General features: G+C 47.4%; 1 protein-coding gene across 1 annotated transcript; it reads right to left on the reverse strand.

Annotated features, from left to right (window-relative positions):
* Positions 1 to 1,470: 1,470 nt before the first annotated feature.
* LOC149342693 (cathepsin B-like) lies at positions 1,471 to 22,478 on the reverse strand. Its single transcript, XM_089542211.1, has 7 exons — positions 22,347 to 22,478; positions 17,600 to 17,809; positions 14,339 to 14,454; positions 11,656 to 11,888; positions 6,150 to 6,266; positions 1,915 to 2,043; positions 1,471 to 1,598 (listed from the first exon to the last, which is right to left on the reverse strand). The coding sequence occupies exons 1-7, from the start codon at positions 22,476 to 22,478 to the stop codon at positions 1,522 to 1,524; spliced, it is 1,014 nt and encodes a 337-aa protein (XP_089398337.1). The 3' UTR covers positions 1,471 to 1,521.
* Between the last annotated feature and the right edge of the window lie 455 nt (positions 22,479 to 22,933).

Consider the following 22,933-nt stretch of genomic DNA (forward strand, 5'->3'; position numbering starts at 1 on the left):
GTGGAAGCTGCATAGTTTTTTTTAGTGCCGCTGATGTACGAAGACTTTAGGCTGAAGCCAATGCTTTGTAAGCATGCTACGCTGCTAAAATATTCGCTGGCACGTATGTTGATTTTGAGAGAAACAGGGGTATTGCGAACTGTTGATAGTGAATCACGACATTTTTTTTTTCGTACAAATCCAACGCATGTCTTGGTTTTGTTAACTGCTTTGGGTAAATGCGAATGAGTAATTCGCTTCCTTATAATTGTACAAAATTATTGCTCTTGCCAAGAGAGGTAGAGTTCTACTGAAAATCATAATAACTTGATGCACTTAGCAACGGGAGGAGGCTGTTTAACGTGATACCCCAGGTCTCGAGGTTAGCAAAAAGAGAAGGTTCGAACATCGGTTAAAATCTTCTTTACTGCTAGAACTTCGCATGTTTTGAGGGGGAAATTTGTTTCTGTTGCCAACCTAAGTATTCCGTCTGTTTAGCGATGTAAATGTACCCCAACACTTGGGCAGCAACCATGCTACGTAGAGGGAGTGCACTGGATTACAGCCTACTCCCTGTTTACTCCTTTTGTGTTTTTAGTGCCGCTGATGTACGCAGACCTTAGACTAAAGCGAGCAGGGAATGCTCTGTCGGCACGCTACACTACTGAAATATTCGCTGGCACGTATATTGACTTTGAGAGAAACAGGGCTATTGCGAAGTGTTGATACTGAATCAAGAAACATTTTTTTTTCTGTACAAATTTAGCATATGTCTTGGTTTTGTGAACTGCTTTGTGCCCCACGAAGACGATTCTCTCTATGGTGTAACAGCTATGTAGAGTGAATATTACGATAGCTGAAATTAATAATGATTGTTGCTGATAAGACGTGATTAATTTTGGCATTTCTAAAGTGTCCCCACAACAATGACCAAATCAACTAGCCTAATATATTGCTACAGACGTGACGACGACCACTTCGGCAGGCGAGATGACAACGAGGAAGTAGAGGCGCACGTTGGTTTTCGTGGGCTAGCGTCTTCCAGCTAGCGGCTGTTTTGTCTCCGTTTGTCTGCATCGCTAGCTGTAATGTTTCGGACGTTACAGTTTGGTGGAGGTGCTGGGTGCCAGATGTGGGGATTCAGTCTTTGAAGTTCTCGGATGACACGCCGGATAGTGGGGGGAAGGTCACAGCAAAAGTTACCGTCAACGCTGGCCACGGTTGCCACTATCGCTAGTCGCCCAAACTTGTCGTTGTACGGCATGTTTTAAGAGCTTCAAACGTGCCGTGCAGGGCAGAAAATCTTCACCTTCTCCTGGTTATCATCCTGTCATTTCCTTGCCCATTCTCCGTCCTTCTCAGAGTACTCTTCTATACTATACGGTCTTTCTTCTCAGCATCAGATATAGGGATTTCAAAGGAACTGACTACTACTGCTCTCGCATTGTGTTCGTATATGCGTGCCCGTGTTAGTAAAAGCTATAAACCAAATTAAAAAAGACAAATCAACTTTTATTTTATATACCCAACACACCAGAGAATTCACTCGTTCGGAATTCCAGCCATTATGCCGTCCTCGATACCGCATTCGTCCTGTCCGCGCAGGATCTTGAAGTAACCTGTGACAAGAATCAAAAGCAAATGATTGCATTAAGACTTGTGTAGGGGACACAAGAACACGAGCAGAAATATGTTAAACTGCGTTCCCAAACCCACCCAGTCGGCCAAACGCTCTAAAGCATGAAATTAAAAGTGCACATGCTATAGATCCAAGTTTTGTATGTATGGAACATCAGCGCGTCAAACGGATCGTATTGGATTTTGAACAGCGCCCAGTTTTACGTACCGCTAACGTCTTATATCCCTAGGACAAATTTAGCGTGAGTTATGCAAGGTAGACAACAAACTTTTGACTTTGCATAAACGTAAATTCACCTTTATCGCCCCAGTCCTCGTTCCAGGAGTTAGCCGCGAGCCAGTAGGGGACACCGTCTTCCGAGCCCCAACCAAGGATGCGGACGGCATGACCACCCAATTTCTTATAGCTGTGCCTCTTGTAGACACCTGCGGAAAAGTGTAACACACCTGAGTGCCCTCTCCGGAGTTCGCTGCGTTCTAACTCAAATTTACTCAACGTGGAAATGAGTAGCTTCCTGCGTGAGCTGCGCATAAATATCGGAGCAAACACTAGAGTACCGCGCCTACTCCTTGTGGTCGTATCGCTCAAGAATAGGCATCATTGAGACACGTTCCGCAAATCTTACCATAAGCCGAGTAGTGGCGGCACCTAATGTCGTGTCGGCCGGTAACTGGATTGCAGTAGACTAATTCGCATTTCCTTTTTATAACTGACAACTCGTGTAAGGTACTGCGTGTTGTTGTGGTTTTTCCACTAGACTCCTAGAATTGTACATAAAAGCAAATGCCTTTCGTCAACGAATGTACCGAACTTTTATAGCAGGAGCGATTACATTGGCGTGCTTATTTTCCCTTCAGATCGAGTAGCACGTTACTCTTTTTCAGCGCGCACAGGATTAATTGAGGTGAGCTTGGCAAAGTGCCTCTTTTACAGTTATTCACCATAAATATAAATGACAGAAAAGAGGCCGAGGGAGGTGGGTTCGGCTCAATCCCTAGTCATTTCCTCTGTGCCTCCGGGTAGTCGTGCGGCTCGTGCAGTCTAATATCAGAAGCCACGACCGAAAAACTCAGCGCCTGGGTGCCTTCGATTGAAGGAACTTATTTGCCAGCAAACACAACTCAGGGGGCGCTCCGAACTCGGACTGTATTGGGGCAAGATGGCGACGCGGTGCAGGATGAAACACGACTCGTCGCTTTTGAATGTATTGTTGCTCCTTGCTTGAGCAAATTCAGGCTTTTTTCTTTTTTTTTTTTTTGGGGGGGGGGGGGGGGGGTAAACCGCTTAGTTCACACTGGGCACTTATTTTTGACCTTCTCTAAGGGCGCCGGAGATGTGTCAGATCGAATTTGTGGCGCCGGCGTGTCTGGCGATTCTAACAAAATCGCGGTAGCTGGTGAACTTTTTTACGGAATATACAGTGGAGTGTTCCTCTGTTGTGAATGCCTCTCACGAATGGAAGCATGTTGGCGCCATGTTTATCCATTACTACACGAGAATACCTTGGCATCTTTCTCTTCATTGACAGTGGAGGAGTGCCGCACTCGCCGAAGGTGCCTCCGGTCGTCCTTGTTTCTTGCCTCGTTTCTTGCCGCTAACTTTTTGGCAGCAGTCAGAAATAGAATAAGCTGTCGAAGTATAACGTTGGACTGAATACGGTCTTGTCAGGATAAAACATTATAACAAAGCGAAGAGTGGGTCACTGGCCGAGTGAAAAAGAAACAAAAAGGACGTTTCGGGTTTCATATCGTCGCACAATAACACTGTGTGGCAAAAAAAAAGAAAGTGGCTTATATTACCCTCAAAGTTCTTTGTAATCTTTTCCTCTAAATATGATGAAGTGTGCCATAATTCTCATTCAATGTGTCCGGCGTATTCTGGATGATTAAGGTCTGTAGATGCAGTCTCGTTACAATGTATTTTTTTTTGTTGCCATGATTGCCACCTCATCCAAACTTATCGCGTGGTCGGTGATCTGCATATGTTTCGCAATGACATTCTTTGAGGCGCGGTGATTAGTTTGTTTTGTTTGTTTTTTTACTTGGTCAGTAACCTTATCTTCGCCTTGTAACAAGCTCTCGACGAATTGTATTCTCAGTACAGAATATGCATCTATTTGTGGTGAGAACGAGCAGCGAAATAAGCCTGCATTGGAAATAAAATAAATGTGCCTTCGAAAAGTTTCAGCCTTGAGTATAGATAGAGCGTTTTAAATCGTAGTGAATTTTCGCCAAAATAGTCAAAGTTTTTTGTTATCGATCGAACAAGCCCCACGTCGGGCGACATGCGTGCCGTCAGGTGTGACATAAGCGCACGAGACGTGGTGATAGCCTGCGTATACATTTCGCCTAACGACACCGAGAAAGACGACTTTTCGTACGACTTTTATGCGCTGTGCTAATGTGGACACGAGCATCGTAGGGAAATTGGACGTTCCCCTCGTCATTTGCGGGAAGCTGAGCAACCTCGCTGGTTACCGAAGTTTATGCACAAACTTCTCGGCGTTACGTTTGTTAACAACCCTATCTCCAAGACACCACCAAAAGGGCCACTTTCATTAGCAACATTTTTGCACGACACGTCCGCATGTATTACGTGCCTTGTTTTGAGCTCCCACACGACAATACTCGCTGTCCTGTGCAACAGCAGGGAACACATGCATGAATAAAAGCACATTTTCGCAACAAACATTCTTTCTTCATCGCAACGAAACTAGGGTAAGCACGCATGCATTCCTACACTGGGTAGTCTAGGCGTAGCACCTGTTACACTGCTACTTTTCCCCCTCTGATCATATCATTTTATTGTTATGCAAAACTCAAACGTCGCCACTCTTGCTGCTCTGGCCTACTAAAGGCTTAAATAGGCGTATACTAAAGAAAGCAAGACTATATAGTCCAACAAGCAATATTCAAGATAAGAATGCTAGTTGCAGGCGAATCATCATGTGAGTACATGTATGTCGCAATAATGGGGAGACTGAGTGATCTGTGCCTTTTTACGACAGCGTGCAAATTACAGTCTGCAGGCTACCATAATAGCCCCGCCGCGGTGGCTCAGTGGTTACGGCGCTCGGTTGCTGACCCGAAAGACGCGGGTTCGATCCCGGCCGCGGCGGCCGAATTTCGATGAAGGCGAAATTCTAGAGGCCCGTGTGCTGTGCGATGTCAGTGCACGTTAAAGAACCCCAGGTGGTCGAAATTTACGGAGCCCTTCACTACGGCGTCCCTCATAGCCTGAGTTGCTTCTGGACGTTAAACCCCAACAAACCAAACCTAATCCAAGCTACCATAATAGGGCAGCTGAGTGGGTAATGTGCGGATATATCTGTAAAATCCGCAATTTATTTTCTTCGCATCCTTTCCTTAGGTACGCCTCTTCCTTAATTTTAGTTCAGGATATGTCACATATGTGAAATGAGCTAGAACTAAACTCCGTGCGAGGCTGATGAAATATGCATAAAGGGAGCTCGAAGTGATGTTTGCAAACTGTTGACTATTCGAATGACCCGTCTTTGATTAAAGGCAGGCGTATTCTGGTGGTGTTTGCGCCTAAATACACGCTGTTCGCTTCTATTTCTGTTTGGTTTGGTTTGTTTTGTTTGGTTTATTAGGGTTTAACGTCCCAAAGCGACTCAGGCTATGAAGGACACCGTAGTGAAGGGCTCCGGAAGTTTCGACCGCCTGGGGTTCTTTAACGTGCACTGACATTGCACAGTACACGGGCCTCTAGAATTTCGCCTTCATCGAAATTCGACCCCCGCGGCCGGGATCGAACCCGCATCTTTCGAGTCAGCAGCTGAGCACCATAACCACTGACCCACCGCGGCGGCTGCTTCTATTTCTGTAGTTTAAATGTGAACAGCATGTAAAGAATTGACCAAATGAGCGCACCACAAGCGGGTGTTGTCACTGCCGATGTGACATTTTTTTGTTATATAAATGAAAACGCGGAATGGAGCGAGCTCAGCTCGCCGCTTGTCGTCACTTTCTTGATAACCGACAAAACTAACAGCTCTGTAGTTGATGCATGTGGACGCACACCAAATCTAGAAGCTCCCCCGTGATAACGTGAACCTCCTTGCGGTCGAGCACCGCATACCTTTTTACCGCGTGTGTCTGCATACAATCCGCTATGTGTGTGGAATCAGCTCCTATAGGCGTCCGCAATTCGCAGACCATATTCAGATAAAGGCAGGTGTTCTTTGGTCGCCGTGTCGGCCGGTCGTCGCTTTTTCGCCGTCCACGCGAGACAAATACGGGGTTCATGCTTCAAGTTCATAATTTTGCAGTACGGCGAGGGGACGAATAGGCGAGTGATCACGCATCTGGTCCTTGTCGCTCTGACACACGCGTTACAAAAATGAGCCTGGCGCCGCTGACCCATTAAGAAGGGATACGGCGAAAAAAGCCGTCAGTTGTCGATTACGCCCCTGCATACATTTAGTGATGGCTTTAGCTACTATAAGTAGCGCGAGCTTAATGCGCTCTGATCTCTTCATGCTTTAGCACTAAGATGGAAACAAGCTTACCGCTCTTGTACTGGGGAAAGTCATCGTAGACAACGTAAGTCGCTTCCACTGGTCCGTTCTTGAAGATCTCCGTTCTAATCTGCGCCTCGTCACCACTGATGCCGTACACGGTCTTTGCTGTCGATAAACCGCAAAAAAAAAAAAAAAATATATATATATATATATATACGATCACTGCGACATTATAAAGCACCTTACTGAACTACCCGACGGCTGCAGTGAAAGCAACCCAGCATTCATTCATTCATTCATTCATTCATTCATTCATTCATTCATTCATTCATTCATTCATTCATTCATTCATTCATTCATTCATTCATTCATTCGTGATTATTTATTGATAAGCACGGCCTGAAGCTTAAGGGAAAGTTACCCAGCCGCGCCGGCTGCCTCTAGTTGCTCGAGCTGAACGCGGCGCCCTTGCTGCAGCTTCTGGTGGTGGGGTGGCTATACACCTGTTGTCCAGTTGAGAGACACCATTTTATGTCACGTGCATATCACATGCGTATCAACAGACCCGCACACGCATAAACATGCTTTTTGTATCAGATGCATATCACACGGTGAGAAAGCTTCCAGACTTTAATTTGAAATAGGCTTCGGTGTCTGGAAGCAGTAATTGAGGCTATCGGGTGCTGCTCCGGGTCTGTGACATGCGGTTGGGGTACGGCCGCTCCGCAGACAGATGACAGATGGCAACACACAAGCAATCGAAAAAGTTATAGATGCATTTTACGGCTGTAACAATGCGGTGCTGCTGCAGTCGAGCAGCGCGGTTAGAATAGCGGAAGTATCTGCGTAAGACGAAACCACGTGGCGGAGATGTCAGAAGCAGAGAGAGAGAGAGCACGAAGTGGCAGAGAAAGTGAGTGAGGAGAAGTACAGTGTTGCCCGATGAAGCTGGCGCACGGGGAAAACAGGTGCCAAAGACGCAAAATGTTGATCTGATGTGACCATTCAGTTCTTAGTCCGTCGATAAGGCTAAATGGGGCAGTGCTCTGAAATAGTGGAGACGTTCCCACCCTACCAAGGGAAGCTGAATAGAGGCACCCTGAGCTCCAGTAGCTCCAGTGGCACAACCTACCCTTTGCAGGTTGCATTCTTTGCAGAAAATATGATCGAGCCGTGAGTGCATTAACGCAGAGTGTTCTGCAGCCGGCGTTGCCGTGATCGTGGCAACGCACAATTGACGCAACGCAATATCTGCCCGGCGAAGTGTCAGAGAGGTCTTCTTTTCCGGCTGGCCCCGCCACCGCGGGTGTGTATTCTCGTCTTTACTAGGAGTCAGAAACTTCGCATACCTCCCAGCAGCCACGAATTACAGACGGTAGCGCCAATTCCTCCTTCAGTTACATTCATTGCGTTTGGTGCGCGAGTTATCTCCATGACAACGGAGGACCGACACGCGGGTGCGGGGGGTGTTCGCATGGCATCTGCTTCACGCGCTGACTGGTCCAAAATCGGGCTCGCTAGGGGAGGTGGGCGGATGTATCGTTTGTCGGCCTGCTCTGCGCGCGGACGCACGCCTCCCTTGGGCTTTCGTACACCCGTTCTTTGCTGTTGTGGCAAGTTAAAATTGGTTGCGCTGCTAGTCAGTAATGGTAACCGCAGCGCTCGACCAATGTACTAAGAATAGAGAGAATATTGTCGATGGTTTTATTGACATATATATTCTTCCCGTTACTTTCAGTCTGAAAGAAACATTTCTCAATATGTAGATGTAGATTTGGTTTGGTTTATGGAGTTTAACGTCCCAAAGCGCGTCTAAAGCTATGAGAGACGCCGTAGTGGAGGGCTCCGGAAATTTCGACCGCCTGGGGTTCTTTAACGTGCACTGACATCGCACAGTACACGGGCCTCTAGAATTTCTCCTCCAAAGAAATTCAACCGCCTCTCGGCCTTTTGGCTAAGATCATGTGTAGATGTAGAAGAGGAAAAGCAGGGACAGAATACACTATAAGTCTACGTTACAGCATTCGGTAGAATACAGACAATGTATGTCGACGCACCAGAGGTGTTAGGTATATCTCAAATGGCACAGCTGAGTTTTTCAGTACATGATTTCATGCATCATTCAGGCAATACAGAAGGACGAGACTGTGCACAGTTAGTGCACGCAATTTAGTGCATGCACGATGTACCTCGCAATAGTTGATAATTGCAAAAAAAAAAATATTTAGTGTCTTTGTAAACACGTGAAAGCAAACCACTATCACGCAATAGCCTTTACTCTCGATTCTGGTTTGGTTTGGTTTATGGGGTTTAACGTCCCAAAGCGACTAAGGCTATGAGAGACGCCGTAGTGGAGGGCTCCGGAAATTTCGACCACCTGGGGTTCATTAACGTGCACTGACATCGCACAGTACACGGGCCTCGAATTTCTCCTCCAAAGAAATTCAGCCGCTGCGGCCGGGATCGAACCCGCGTCTTTCGGGCCAGCAGCCGAGCACCATAGCCACTGAGCCACCGCGGCGGGGTGTTACTCTCGATTCTAATATATGCGACACCAACAGAATTCATTCAACACATAGTTGCATAATCGGTTCTCACGATGTGCCGACCCTTTTGCGAACCAAACACGATGACTGCTTCGTCAAAAGCAATGACTAAATCATTGTTCATGATTCACGGTCCGAAATGAGCGGCGGCTCCTGTGAAAGCGAGCGCAAATGGCGGTTCCCGTCGTATCTGAGCGGGTATCGCTGCACTACTCGCAGTTTCGAAGATCACAAGCGCAAAACAAAGCACAACCGTAGTTTTCGCAGCACCGACATCACTCACACATGAAGGAACACGATGCCAAAACGTGTGTGACCGGTGCCGGAAAGCAGGGCACAGCGCCCTAGAAGACGGGGCTGACGGAGGAAAGGCGAGGAATGGCCGCGCGGGTCAGAAATTCAAAAGGAATAGAGAGTGAGAGAGAGCGGGAGACTTTTTCTCCTTTCAGAACTTTCTTGCGGTTATATCTTCACTAAAGACGCTAGCGCCGATACCTCCTTTAGTTGCGTTCGCAATGTATGTTGTACGGAGCTACGGCTTCAGCGGAGGTTTCTCCAATTAGCCGGGACGGAAGTTGCTTGCGCTTTCCTCCCCTGTATTTACGACGAGCGTGAAGATACTTCACCAGGCGACACCGATTGTACGCGGCGGCGACGACGACTGGCCGTTGGCCACTTCAGTGCACCGCTTCGCTCCCAAGAACAACACGAAGCCACATACTTGCAGCAACGAAATGAAAATGCGTGTATCCTTTTCGCGCGCCACTCAGCTCACCAGTGTACAAATAAATCGTCGTAAGTTTATTGCCGCATTCTGAGCTGTCGATTCCTGCTATGCCGGTAAGCCTTTCTCGAGGCAGCAGGCTTTGAATCCGCACTGACTGCGGCGGTACTCTTGTTCATGAAGAACCTCATCGCAATATTTTTTTCCACCTGTTGCGTACTATGGCGCACTTCGATTACAAGAGTTCTCAATTTCATAAGCATCAAACATGCAATCATAATTGATCGCTTACAGCGGAGTAGAGCATCAAAGAGGGAACTAAACTTAACGTCGTTCGACCCTCCGTTTCTCTCTTCGCTACCAAAAGCTAAACGTTTAATCCTTGAAATCTGCACAGGGCACCCCATTCTGCGGTTAATCTTTTCGCTGACCAGACTCCGTCTCCGGGGGCTAACGCTCCCAACTAGCCCAACTTTCTGTACTTATTGACTAACGGTTCTAGTTAGACCCTGAATAACAGCGTAAGAGCCTAACAGTAATACTTAAATGTTAACTAATTGATATTAGTTAACTACCTGCCAGTTAGCACGTCTTAACTGTATTCTGATGTACTGCACCCATGACAATGCTATGCTTTTAAAAGCGCGCTTCTAACTAAAAAAAGACGTGTTTTCAAAAATTGTTGAAAGGCTTAGGTGAAACACCCTGTATAAACGTCCTTAAGACGCCCTAGTCGAAATAGAGAGGAAGAAATGGGCTTGGGCAGGGCATGTAATGCGAAGGTAAGCTAGCCGCTGGTCATTTAGGGTAACGGAGCGGATTCCAAGGGAAGGAAAGCGCAGCAGGGAGCGACAGAAAGTTAGGTTGGCGGATGATATTGCAGGGATAAGGTAACCGCAGATTGCACAGGACAGGATTAATTGCAGAGGTATGGGAGAGGCCTTTGCCCTGCTGCGTCAAAGGCCATCATCAGCGTCAGTCAGGCTGACGCTGATGATGATGACGTTTGCGACCAATCCGAGCACGTCAGCACCAAATTATGACTTTCACCATGCAGGTTCCAGGCAGGACATTTCTCTGTGAGCAACACTTGCCAGAGAAATGCTCGTGATTTTTCGCTCACAACGCCGACGCCAAATTCTCTGGCCTTTAACGCTATCGCGTTAATAGCCAGCGGAAAGCTCGATAGGCTGAGGACCGATTTCTGCCGCCGGAAAAATTTCTGCCGATACCCATCGGCCAATAGGACGGCGAGTAGGAAGTTGCATTCCCGCGTCGACGAACATGGCGGCGCCCTTCAATGTAGGGCCCCTTCGCTTAAGACTGAGTTCGTCGTTGTTACTGCCCTGTTCACTGCGTTCGCCGGCCCTAAATGAGGCAACGGTGTTTCGAAGCGTCCTAGCTCTTCTATAAAAAAAAAACGTGCGAGTGATTATTTTGCTTTTTTTTCTTGTTTAGATTGACGATTCTGCCGCTTCTAGTCTTAAGAGGGACGTCAGTTTGTTGGCAGGAATGGTTACCGTCCTAACGACCAGATGGCGCTAGTAGGCTGAATTTATCGTTGCGTCTATTCATAGTCTGAACTAAAAGTGGGAATGTGAGAAATGGCGTAACGTCCCGCAAAATACCCGCGTTTAGCGCACGTAAGCATGCATACGCTTCTATCATGTAGACAGCGTCGATTTAGACGTCTTTCTAACCCTATTTGTTTACCCCACCAGCGGCCACGTGGGGTCCTGGAAGTGTGAACGACTCAGCATTTCGGCGGCGGTGGATTAAACGCGATGACAGATGGCGATAATATGATTTAATGGCTGCGGGCCTAGCACGAGCGCTCCTGCCGGCGCCAATGGCAGCTTCATCGCCTTCTCGTTCGTCACAATATAACTACCTCTTCCACCCTGTTCGCTATAGGTGCCCAAATCTAGCAGAGCTTGATTACACGTCACTTGTTCAAGAGCAGCGAGGTCTCTCACAGGAAAGATAAAGTAACAGTTCTGGCGAATGGAATTCTGGTCTAGGCTGGAAAATCACCGTTTTAATCAGAGGATACTAACATGCTAAGGTCGGGAAGCACGCAATCATTTATAGTCATATTCGCAACTTCAGAATTTCCGCAGTCACATCGGAGACGTACAACTCTCAAAAGCCATTTTCTTAACCAAGTGATATCAAATAAGCATTTCCGCTCTTTCACAGCAACAAAATATGCGAGCATCGAGCCGACAGCTTAAAGCCCGCCCTGCGTACCGATTCAGTCATTTGTAAAGCATCGGCTACGTACCGTAGTGCTTGTCTTCACTGTAGCTCTTCTCGTAGCCATTGCGGCACTCCTGGAGGCATTCGGGCGTCGGCCTCATTTGCTTACACGGGGGGTACGAACCTTCGGAGCTGCCGTGCTCGCATGGGGGGAAGTGGTAGGGCTGGCATCCGTCGTCGGTGCCGTGCAGGCCCCCGGTAACAATTCCGCTGTTCTGGTAAAACTCCCAAGCCTTCGGTGGGAAGCCGCCATGGCATCTAACAGAACGATTGTTGCAAAATTATGTTCCCCGTGAAGTTGCAAAAACCTGGCGATATATCCAGAGAATTTTGATATAAATCGTTTCAACGACAGCAATAGTTTTGCTTTCAAGCTAGTTTTCGCCGTCATTTCCTTGATAAACTAAGAAAAACTTAGAACCTTAACAAATTTGCGCAAAACGGAGATAATAATAATTGGCTATTGAGCAAAAGAAAATGGCGCTGTACCTTTCTCACATATCTCGATGGACACCTAGCTGAACCGCGCCGTACGGGAAGGGAGGAAGGTGGGAGTGAAAGAAGACGGAGCGAAAGAGGGATGTTCAAGAATTGCAACATGTGTAAGAATTTAAGCGGATGTTTATGAATTGCAGACTCTATAAGAAAAATTTAGGGGGCACTTTGGCTCTCTAAAGTGCTGGAAGGCGAAAGCGTTTCCTGGCGCACTGTTTGTCTTTATTTACTTTATATTTTTGATATTTCGTTTTTTTTTATTTTTTTTGCTCCTTTTTTATTTTTATTGTTTTTATTTTGTTTTTATTTTTGTTTATTTTGCTTATTTTCATTTTTTATTTTCCCTTTTTTACTTTATTCCTTTTATTTTATTTATGAAACCCACGCATTCACTAGATGCGCCTTTATTCATGCTCGAACCTTGAGCCTTCGTGGAGAAGGCCCTGGTTCGATTCCCACCCTCGGCGCAGTTTCTTTTTAAGCAATGACGCCGAAAGGCGGACAAATCTGCCGACACGGCTGCCGACACGGCTGCCGACACGGCTGCCGACACGGCTGCCGACGCGTCTGTTGACACGGCTGCCGACGCGTCTGCTAATGACAGTATGAGGCATTAAAGGCTTTCGCCTTAATAGAAAGAACAATAAGAAAAAAGGCATCTGTAAGAAGAGTAAGTTACATCGAGAGAGAGAGAAAACTTTATTTACAGAGGAATTCGGGGCACGCCCCAGGGTCCCCGCACGACCCCACTGCACTCAAGTGTTTATGTTCCGAAGGTCCATAACACTGGCAGCACGGCCGATGGCGATGGTCTGCACGGCGGGGTCCTCCGAGCGCAGCAGGGTCTCCCAGTCCTCCCAGGTCTTGAGGTTCTCTAGGTCCCACGGGGGAGGGTCCGCCGGGCAGAGGGAAATGATGTGGAGGGAAGAGGCGACGGGTTCTGGGCATAGAGTGCATGCCGGAGTGGGGAAGGAGGGATGATAATGGGCTAGGGTAAGGGGTGAAGGAAGTGTGTGTGTCTGTAGTCTGCGCCAGAGTGTTGCGTGTTTGTTATCTAGGGAGGGGTGGGGCGGGGGGTAGAGCTGGCGTAAGGCTCTGTGCGCCTGGGTCAGCTCACTGAATGAGTGCATGCGCTCCTTCGTGAATCCCCGATCAGAGGCCACCTGAGCCCGGTTTAAAGAACCTCGGGCTAAAAGGTTGGCGGCCTCGTTTCCGGGATTCCCGGAGTGCGCGGGCACCCATATCAGCTCCAATTGGCGGGGCGGGGGGGCATCGGGCAAGTCCAGTATGCCAAAAGCAGGGACATGGACTCGGCCTCGAGCAAAATTTAGAATCGCAGTTTTAGAATCGCTTAAAATGTACCGGGCTTCCGTGCGGGTTATAGCAAGGGCAATGGCGGCTTCCTCTGCAGCCTCTGGGGACGTGTCTGGAGGGAGAGGTAGTGTGAGGAGGGCGGATAAAGAGGAGTCCACCACAGCTGCTGTCGCTTCATCACCCGTGCAGGCAGCGTCCACCCACACGGCGTCCGGCTGGGGGCCGTACGCTCGATGAAGTGCCTTCGCACGGGCTCTGCGGCGCTGCTCATTGTGGGACGGGTGCATATTCCTCGGGAGCGGCCTGATGAGGAGCTCTCGGTGAAGGGATCGTGGGATGGCGAGGAGGGTTGGGTCGTTGGCTGGTATTTTGATTCCGAGGGTGTCCAGGATATACCGACCTGTGGAGGTTTGTGTGAGCCTGATGTATTGGGCCTGTCGGTGGGCCTCCACCAGTTCCCCGATCGTATTGTGGAGGCCCAGGCCTAGTAATCTGTCTGTGGGTGTGTTGAGGGGAAGGTGAAGTGCTACCTTGAATGCCTTGCGAATCAAAGCATCCAAAGCGTTTATGTCATGTTTGGATAGGTGTAAATATGGGGTAGTGTACAGCACACGGCTCAGGACAAAGGCATGAATGAGGCGACATAGGTCGCGCTCCTTCATGCCTCTATGACGTCCCGAAACCCTGCGGATGAGGTGCGATATCGCGCCTACAACCTGCTTGAGTTTCTTGAGGGTGGTGGTGTTTTTGCCATCGTTCTGGATGTGCAGGCCCAATACACGGAGGGTTCCAACCTCAGGTACCGGGTCACCATTCAGTTCAATGGCAATGGGGGAGCGGGGGCAGCGGTGGTTCTTAGGCCGGATGAGGAAGAGTTCGGAGTTACATCGACCACTTACCCATAGCCGCAGTTAGGACAGCATGTGAGCAGGTCCTCGGCCGAGATGTTCACCCGAACTTTGCCGTCCGTGTGGATGCAGATTCGGTCGGACATAGCTTCCGTGGCTCCAAACGCCTATAATGTGAGTTTCGAATAATGTTAAGCGTGTCCACTTTTCCCGCAAGCCCCAAATGAAGGCGTCCTGCAACCTTGTTCAATGCAATTACTGTGTGCCTGTGATGTTAAGCTGCGCCATTGCATTAATATCGTCCAGCAATATATTTTTTGTCGAGTTCGTAAACGCGCAGTTAACTGCAACAAAAATTCGATTTTACCGCCTTCGTGGTTTTTCCTACCCTGCAGAAACTTTTTCAGCTCTGAAATGTCAGCGATCCTCGGCTGGTCCCACCTAAAGCCTCTAGATAGAAAAGCTCATAAAGGGACTAGAGTCCCACCCACTTCGCCCCACCGGCGGGCTGCGGACGCACGCAGGACTTGCACGGGAGCGGAGCGTCCTGACACGTCGGAGCGATGCGTCTGGCTGGCCGCAGCCGCGGCAGCTGTGCTACGCCTCGAAGCATAAGAAAAATGGTCATTTCTTAACCTAGATACGTACACGAGTAATACAGAGGAGAAGCAAGTTTGAAAAGATGCAGGAAAGGGCTCGCCAAATTCGCACCTCGACTGTGGGTTCGGTGCTGCTGCGTGTAGAAACCTGTCATTTGCTCAGATATTCATGACAACGCAGTCTAGCGACTGAGCGAGTTGATACACGGTACTGAAGAGGTGCCGCACAGCCTTCTTATTTACGCAATACAGCCCGACAGGGCATGACGCTAATTTTTTGTTTTGTTTTATTAGATCCAGGGGTGCGTTCGGTACGGGCATCAGATGGATTGGAGGACTCACAATTTGTTTAGTATGCGATTTGATTCAAACGCTCTAAGTGGTCTCTGAGTTCAGTTTTGAGCAACGCGGCCGCACGAGAAGCTATTAAAATCTGCCACGAGCGTAGAAGGACGCTACGTTTTTGTAAAATGTCGAAATAAGCGTTTAGCGCCAAAGCCTGCACGAGGACCTTAATTGTTTTAGATTCGATACCAGGAAAACATAACACCGATGCTCGCACGCGTGGCTTGCGAACCACGTGTGCGAGCATCGGTGTTATGTTTTCTTTGTATGGAATCTCAAACATAGTCTGGCCGCTGGGTTCTACACCACGCTAGCTCGGCGTGTTTCCGGCGGTTGACTATGACAAATGCCTTCCAGCCGACCTGGCATGGTCTTAGAGACTGTGTACACGCGCCACGGCGCTGATGTCAGTGCAACCCTTGCGCCCGAGCATTCGTGTTAACTTTGCGGTTGGTGGCAGGTGGTTTATAGTCTGTACGATCGTGGCCCATGCTGTGTACTCTGCCTCTGAGGGTCCTATGGCTGTTCCTTCGAAGAGAAAACATTCACAAGGCTCCGACATTCGCAGTTATAACACCCTTATTAAGCATGAAGGAAATATATTGTGGAAGTCGTAGACCTTTATTCGGTTATAATTTACAGGCCGAGCATGTCGATCGCCTGGGCGACAAGACGTCGCTGTTGTTCAGCGCCAAGCCAGTCGAGCCAGGTGGTGATGGATGCAGAAGGTGAGGGATAGGAACTCGACTTCTGAGCAGCCGGGAAATAAAAGAGGAAATGAGCCTGGTCCGCATAGATACAAGGGCATTTTGGACATGACTGGTCCGATCGATAGCGATAGAGAAAGAGGCGGGACGGGGTGATGACTGCATTCATTTGGATGTGCCGAAGAAGGCGAGCCTCCGGCACGGTGAGTGATGGATGAGGAGGTGGGTAAAGACTTTTGTCGAGGCAGAGCTCGAGGTAGACGCCCTTTTATGGTGCGGCGCAGGGTCTCCCATCATTCTCTGAGGGCTTGGACCAGGCGATCAACGGTGCCCGGAAAAGAGTGTCGCGTTTGAGCTGATGGGCCAGCTCATTGCCGTCAATCCCTGAACGCCCAGGGACCCAGCGTAGGAAAACGATGGAAGGCTGCAGTGCGGAGACCACTCGTTCGACCTCCTGTTGGTAGTGAAGGGGTTAGGTTTCGGTTCTGTATGTGTAAGATAGCGGTTTGTTCACTCTGGGAAAGAGGGAAGTAAGGCAAATGACTGGAGGGCATGCGCAATGGCGAGGACCTCAAGGGACATTACTTCCGGAGGGCGCTGGTACGGCCTTTTGGTGTGGGTTTCACGTCCGGTGATGTAGGGATGGTACAGGGCGCAGCCGCAGGAACCTCGAGGAGCCACGAAAGAGGCACCCGTGTAGAGAGGGGAATGGTTGTGCGCAACAGCATGACAACGGCCGGGTGGAGATAGGAATGAGAGAGATACCAGCTTGAGTCAATAACCATTGACCCTTGACGGGTACGGGAAACCCGGGCAAGCTGCAAGTCATGATGGAGAGTAAAAAGATAACGGAGAGGATGGAAGAGGGCTGTGGCAAAGAGCTTAGCGGTAGAGGTAGCAATAGGGAGGCTGAGAGCTGCCTTGTGTAGTCCCGCAAGGGCAGTCTCGAGAGCGTTAAGCCTCTGGGCACCCGCACGGCTAATACGGTAACGTGTTGCGGTTGCTATTTTTGAACTATTTTCGTGGCACTTTTGACATACGTTCACAATTACTATAGTTAGCGTGGACACCGTACAACGACGCTAAAAAACTCGGACGTCCCTTCAGCGTGCCGTAATTCTTACATACTGCCCAGGAGCAGTAATCTATCGAGAACACTGCCGGCCCAACGTTTTCATATTGACGTATTTTTTTCCAGCTGAAAATATCAAATTGTCCCTTTCAGAGAAGTGTTCCTGAGGCACACCCTTCTAAAAATGGTCTGTAGACAGTCTATAGACTTCTTATAGACTCTATTGACTTCCTTTAAATATATCTTTTTTCTATTTATAGTCTATAGACTGTCTATAGACAATAGTCTACTAAACGTGTATGACCATAAATCTATAGATTATCTATACTCTGTCTATAGAATTTGTACTGCCTATAGACTTCCTCTAGGATTTTTCTATAGAGGGTCCATAGACATTTTAGACAGAAGTCTAAGGACAGTCTGTAGACTGTCTAAAAAGTTTTTTGTAACCACTCTAAGGCACGATGTTAACATAACGGGACCCGCAAAGGAATTCGCAGTTGAATATCTAAGCAATGTAGTGCGTTTGGCTTTTCTCTCCGCAGTAAGCGAGGATGAAGTGCTGCAGCCGGTGTCTCGCTGCGCTTACCCAGCAAGATCCGCACTCTGATTGGTCGCGTATGACGTGGATGCTGTTGCAGTTGGGCCATTTCTCACGGGCGTCGAAAGACTCTGGCAGGTCATTGGGGATCTCTTCATGATAGAAAAGCGGCAACTTGTAGTTCTGACTGTCGGGATGGACACCCATGAGACCCTTAAGGAAGCTCATAGGAGTGTCCTTGGCGAAATTTCTTCCCGCCTGAAAGAGAGTGTTGAATCGGATATCACGCGAAAGCTGCACAAATGTCATCGAACCTCTTTTTGTATTACTGCTTACTATACTTGTTTAGCGAGGACGACATAGCGGTGCGCCATCACAGCAATTGAAAAACTGAAAAATTATTTTGAGGAATGGAAATGCCGCAGTAATTCTCACATCTCGGTGGACATTCAAGCCGCGGTTTAAAGGAAGGGAGGAAGGTAGCCGTGAAAGAAGAAAGATAGAAAGCAGTAAGATTTTACGACCTTCCCAAGAAGCATGAAATGTCCCTAAAACATTGCCGGAATGGTAAAGAATGTTATTCCGTAATGGTATCTGATTGCTGTTAATGTCACTTTTTCTGATCACCCGATAATATCACACAAACCTTAGTGCAATGTCAGATGATGGTGATGTACCGTTACTTTGATCGCCTCGAGGGGTCATCTTCGTCGTGCTGAGCCCGGCAGCGGCGGGCGAGCGTGGTATCCCCCATACTTCGCTACTATGTCTGCAGACAAAGGCGCAGTTTCCGGCGAGCGGTTTATCTATCCTGCGTGGCCTCGCGCAAGGGGAATTATTTAAGTACAGGTGCGGGCCACTCGTGTCGACCACCAGCGGACCCTGGGAACGCCACTCGCAGACCTACCGCACTCTGCGTTACGGATATAGCATCTTCCTCATTATCAAGCTCAACACTGGTGAGAAAGTGAGTAAGCAGTGCCAAAGACAACTTTTCAGGACACGCCATCCTCGGCAGGTACGGCTTCCTGTTAAGGATTCCAGGGATTGAACACCCTATAAAACTCGGCAGCGAGTGCGGCCGAGAGACACACCCTTTTGTTAAGAATACTCTGTCATTTCCGTTGTAAAAATGGAAATGAACTTGTACAGCTTCCCGTCTTCAACCCCCTCTGGCACTCGCTACTCTGTCTCCACCCGCGTCGTTCCTGACCCGAACGCGCTTACGAACTTGGGCTATGACGCCCCACGCATACGAGTTGATGCGGACAAGTGTGTATTCGGAGGTCGTGGGTTCGGATCCCACCGGCGGCATGTGGTTGTTTTTTCTTCTGCTTTTCTAACCAATTAGCATTAAGCGATAACATATTCAGTAATATTCTAAATTGATCAACACCACAAATTAAATAAATTAATTTAAAAAAAATCCCCTGTGCCCCTTGGTTTCTGTGGCTGTTGTCTTCTGTCATATTTATAACGAGCCCCTCATTTCCCTTCCCTTGTTTGCTTAAGTGTGTATTATGTAAGATAATTTAGTTGCCACAAGATTACCTGCAACTAAATTCCCATTTCTAGTTTTTGAACCTGTTGTGGTATCTGGTATATTAGAATAAATTTTATTAAAACGGTGGCTTTGTCTTTCTCTTACAGCCCATTTTCTTTAGTTTTCTATTACGCTTTCAATGACTAATCATTAGACAGGGTTTTAGAATAAAAGTATCTTAGAGTAATATTTACCACTAGCATGTCCTGGTTAAAAGTTCTTAATTTCATGTCTACTAAAGCAAATGAAAATATTGGGTACTTGAGGTGCAATTTCACTGATGGTTAAAAAAATTCGCCCTTTTGCGAAACTATTGATACCCATTTTGGAGTCGCTGAGGGTGATGCTCTCTTGGGTATGCGCTCGGCTGAGGGCTATAGCCGCCTCTTCTCCCGTTTCAGAGGATTTCGTTTTGATTGTTGCCGAGACGATGCGGTCACCATTCTCGTACACAGCCACAATTGCAAAGGCATTCGTATATTTGTATTCTGCCGCATCTACATAAAGTGTTCCAGCGCACTGTCCGTATTTATTAAGTAATGCTTTGGCTCGTGCTTATCTTCTACCCTCGTGGCGTAAGGGGTGCATGTTTTTGGGGAGTGGTTTGATTAGTAGGGCCGCCCTATAGTCGCGGGGTAAGTCTACCTTAGCGTCTTTATTCGTAGGTTGAAAGTTAATTCCAAGCCTGGTAAGAATACTCCTGCCAGTTCTGGAATTGGCTAATCTCGCTGTTTGAGCCATTAAATGGGCTTCTTTCAGTTCATTGTAGGTGTTATGTATTCCTAATCTCATAAGCCTTTCGGTTGAGGCATTTAGTGGGAGTCCTAACGCCGCTTTTTAGGCCTGCCGTATCATGTATCCAATTTGTCCTTTTCTGATTTCGCAAATTTGAGATAAGGGGTGGCACAGACTATCCTGCTTAGCGCAAAGGCCTGCACTAGTCGGCATAAATCTCTTTCCCTCACCCCTTGTCTGTGATTAGCTATGCGGCGGAATAATCGCCGCATAATGAGGCAAGCGCGGCTACGCAGCGTTTATATACGTGCCATATGTTGACGTCGCGTCGCATGACCGGACAGTAGCGCCACCTCACCGAAACTAATTCATGGTGAAATGTCGAAGGTCAAGAATCCAAGGTCAAGGTCAAAGGGCAAGCCATCTTTGGCAGACATTGTACAGCATAGGATTATGGCTCGGTTAAGCCAATTATTGTCCGGAAGGATTCCCAAATCGTCGAGGTGAAAGTTTGACAATGGCCTCGGCCAAATTTTGAGGTCACCATCGCACCGGGCACACTACGTTATGATTGGACATCGAATTTGGTTCAAATCTGCTAAGATCAAATTTCGCGGTTACCCGGGCCAAATTGTTGGAAATGGCTCGTGGCAAATTTGTAGGTTGCCATCGTGACGAGCACACTCACTTATGGTTGGACGTTGATTTTGGTTTGGTTTAGTTTGGTTTATTGAGGTTTAACGTCCCAAAGCAACTCAGTCTATGAGGGACGCCGTAGTGAAGGGCTCCGGAAATTACGACTGGTTCTTAACGTGCACTGACATCGCACACACTAATTTTGGTCCAAATCGGCAAAGGTAAGATTTCGTGGGATGGTGCGGGCAAAATTTTGAAAATCATCGGGGCCAAGATGAAAACCAAAGGTCACGGTCGAAGGTCATGCTACCATAGTGTAAATGGCCACCATGGTGAATCGTGGTGGCCATGGTTTACCCTTCTGTTAAGAGTAGCTTGAGATAAAGTGATGCTATAGCTATGGCTTATCAAGGTAAGTCAAGGACAAGGATCGCACCGACACGGAGGTCGACTCTTGCATCTAATCTATCGCTCAAACAATTTTGTGCTATAGCATAAAGAGCTCGTTGGGTTGTTTGACAGTTTATTTATTTATTTATTTATTGGAAATACCTGCAGCGCCCGAAGGCATTATTGCAGGGGGGATGAGGATACATAACAGAAGAATAGGCCATAAAAAAAAAAGAGGAAGAAAAAAAAGCAATACAACAAGGCATGACACAGCAAGTACAAAATGAATGAAATATGAAACAACAAAAAGACATGACGAAAAAAAAAGAAAGCCAACTGCGCACTCATACATCCGACAGCAACGCGCGGAACATAGACTCTAAACGGCACTCAACAATTTCATGGGGCAGGCGATTCCAGTCATGAATGGTAGATGGGAAAAATGCGTTTTGATAAGTGTTAGTTTTGGATTTAATTTCTATAATCTTTCACCCATGGTCAAGTCTGTTTGACCTGAAATGCGGTGGAAGCAAATAATTTTCTTTATCTATTTTTATTTTTCGGTGAAAGATCTTATACAGCATTTCTAACCGGGAGTTGGTACGGCGTTTCCGTAACAGCTCCCATCCCAGCGTTAGTTTAATGTTAGTAACACTGCTGTTAAAATCATAATTACTTGAGACAAACCGAGCGGCAAAGTTCTGAACACGCTCAAGCATGTCTGTTAAATTTAAAGTAGGGGGGTGCCAAACAACGCAAGCATACTCCAAGTTAAACATTTCTAATTTTTAATTGTTAGCAACTGTTTCAGCTTGTTTTAATTGTGCCATCACGTAAAACAATGTTTACGTTTTTTTACTTTCTCGTCGACCTCTTCAGCATTCCGCTTATTTCGTGCCGGCATTTTTTTTTTACTACTAGTGCACTTTGCCTTCCCATTTAGCACCGCGTAGCTTAAAGTGTCACTCGGTATGCCGAAGCGCACTTAACTCATGCGCTGGACAGGGGTATTACGCTGCCTTTGAAACAGGTTGAACGCTACGAACGGAGAGAGGAAAATGGCAAGGAGCACTTTTTTTTTTGAAAAATTGAACAAATATAAAAGCGGGGCCTGGTGGGCCACACTCGCCCCAAGCGCTTAGGGTGGACCTTGCTGTGCAGATCGGATTCCCAGGAACCATTCTTACTCACCCACTTTTCCTTGGTGTATTTATATTTTATTTGCATTTTGCGCTAAGAAAAACCTTGGTTACCTTAAACTTCAAGCGTCCTCTCTCAGTGGTCGCCTACTCTGAAATTTCTTACAGCCTAAATTTAGAAAAAAACGGCGATAATTTTGTTATATACTGGTTGCGGGGAGCTGTTCTTGACGAAAACTATGGTATTTAAGGAATAGTATAATTGTGAGCAGGAATTGTGTTTGCAAAAGGAGAAAAGGAATACGTATGAGTGGAGCACGTATCATATTAAATAAGGGAAAAGGAGGCCTACCTTCCACGTGGTGTTAAGCTTGTTGATGTAGTCAATCATTTCATCAGACAGCGACTGCAAATTTGGCGGGGCTAACCGGCGGCTCTGCGCCGCTGCCACGAAAAGTGTACACAAAAAGAAGACCTTCATCATGCCTGTGAAGGAACGAGGTGAAAACGAGTCTTTGTTGATCACCATTTCACGCGCTGTAGTGCGACATTTAAAGCTTCGAATAAAAGACAGTTCCCTGAGGCAACTTGTGTTAAGGTCACGAGTGCCCGAATAACTACTCGGTTAAAAATAGTTACCTCTTCTTAGGCCCTGCCTCAAACCAATGCCACGCGTTGAAGGGCACATCTTAAGTTTGAATTGGACATCAGTTCTAGGGGACAAGTTAATGTATTTAAATTTGAGGAAAAGATATACGATGTAGCTTTCGAATTATCGAGGAAGACACTTAAGTGAATACATTACGAACGGAAATCCAGACCCCGATAAGGGAAGTCGAGAAATATTAGAAAAACTGTCATCATGAATTGGAGCGAATGAACCCCTACAGTTGATCTCTGCGAATGATCAACTTAATATTATAGGGGCTTACGTTCCAA

Source organism: Amblyomma mixtum, chromosome 5 (genome assembly GCF_055824585.1).
Source record: "Amblyomma mixtum isolate Tamu chromosome 5, ASM5582458v1, whole genome shotgun sequence".
Classification (NCBI taxonomy): domain Eukaryota; kingdom Metazoa; phylum Arthropoda; class Arachnida; order Ixodida; family Ixodidae; genus Amblyomma; species Amblyomma mixtum.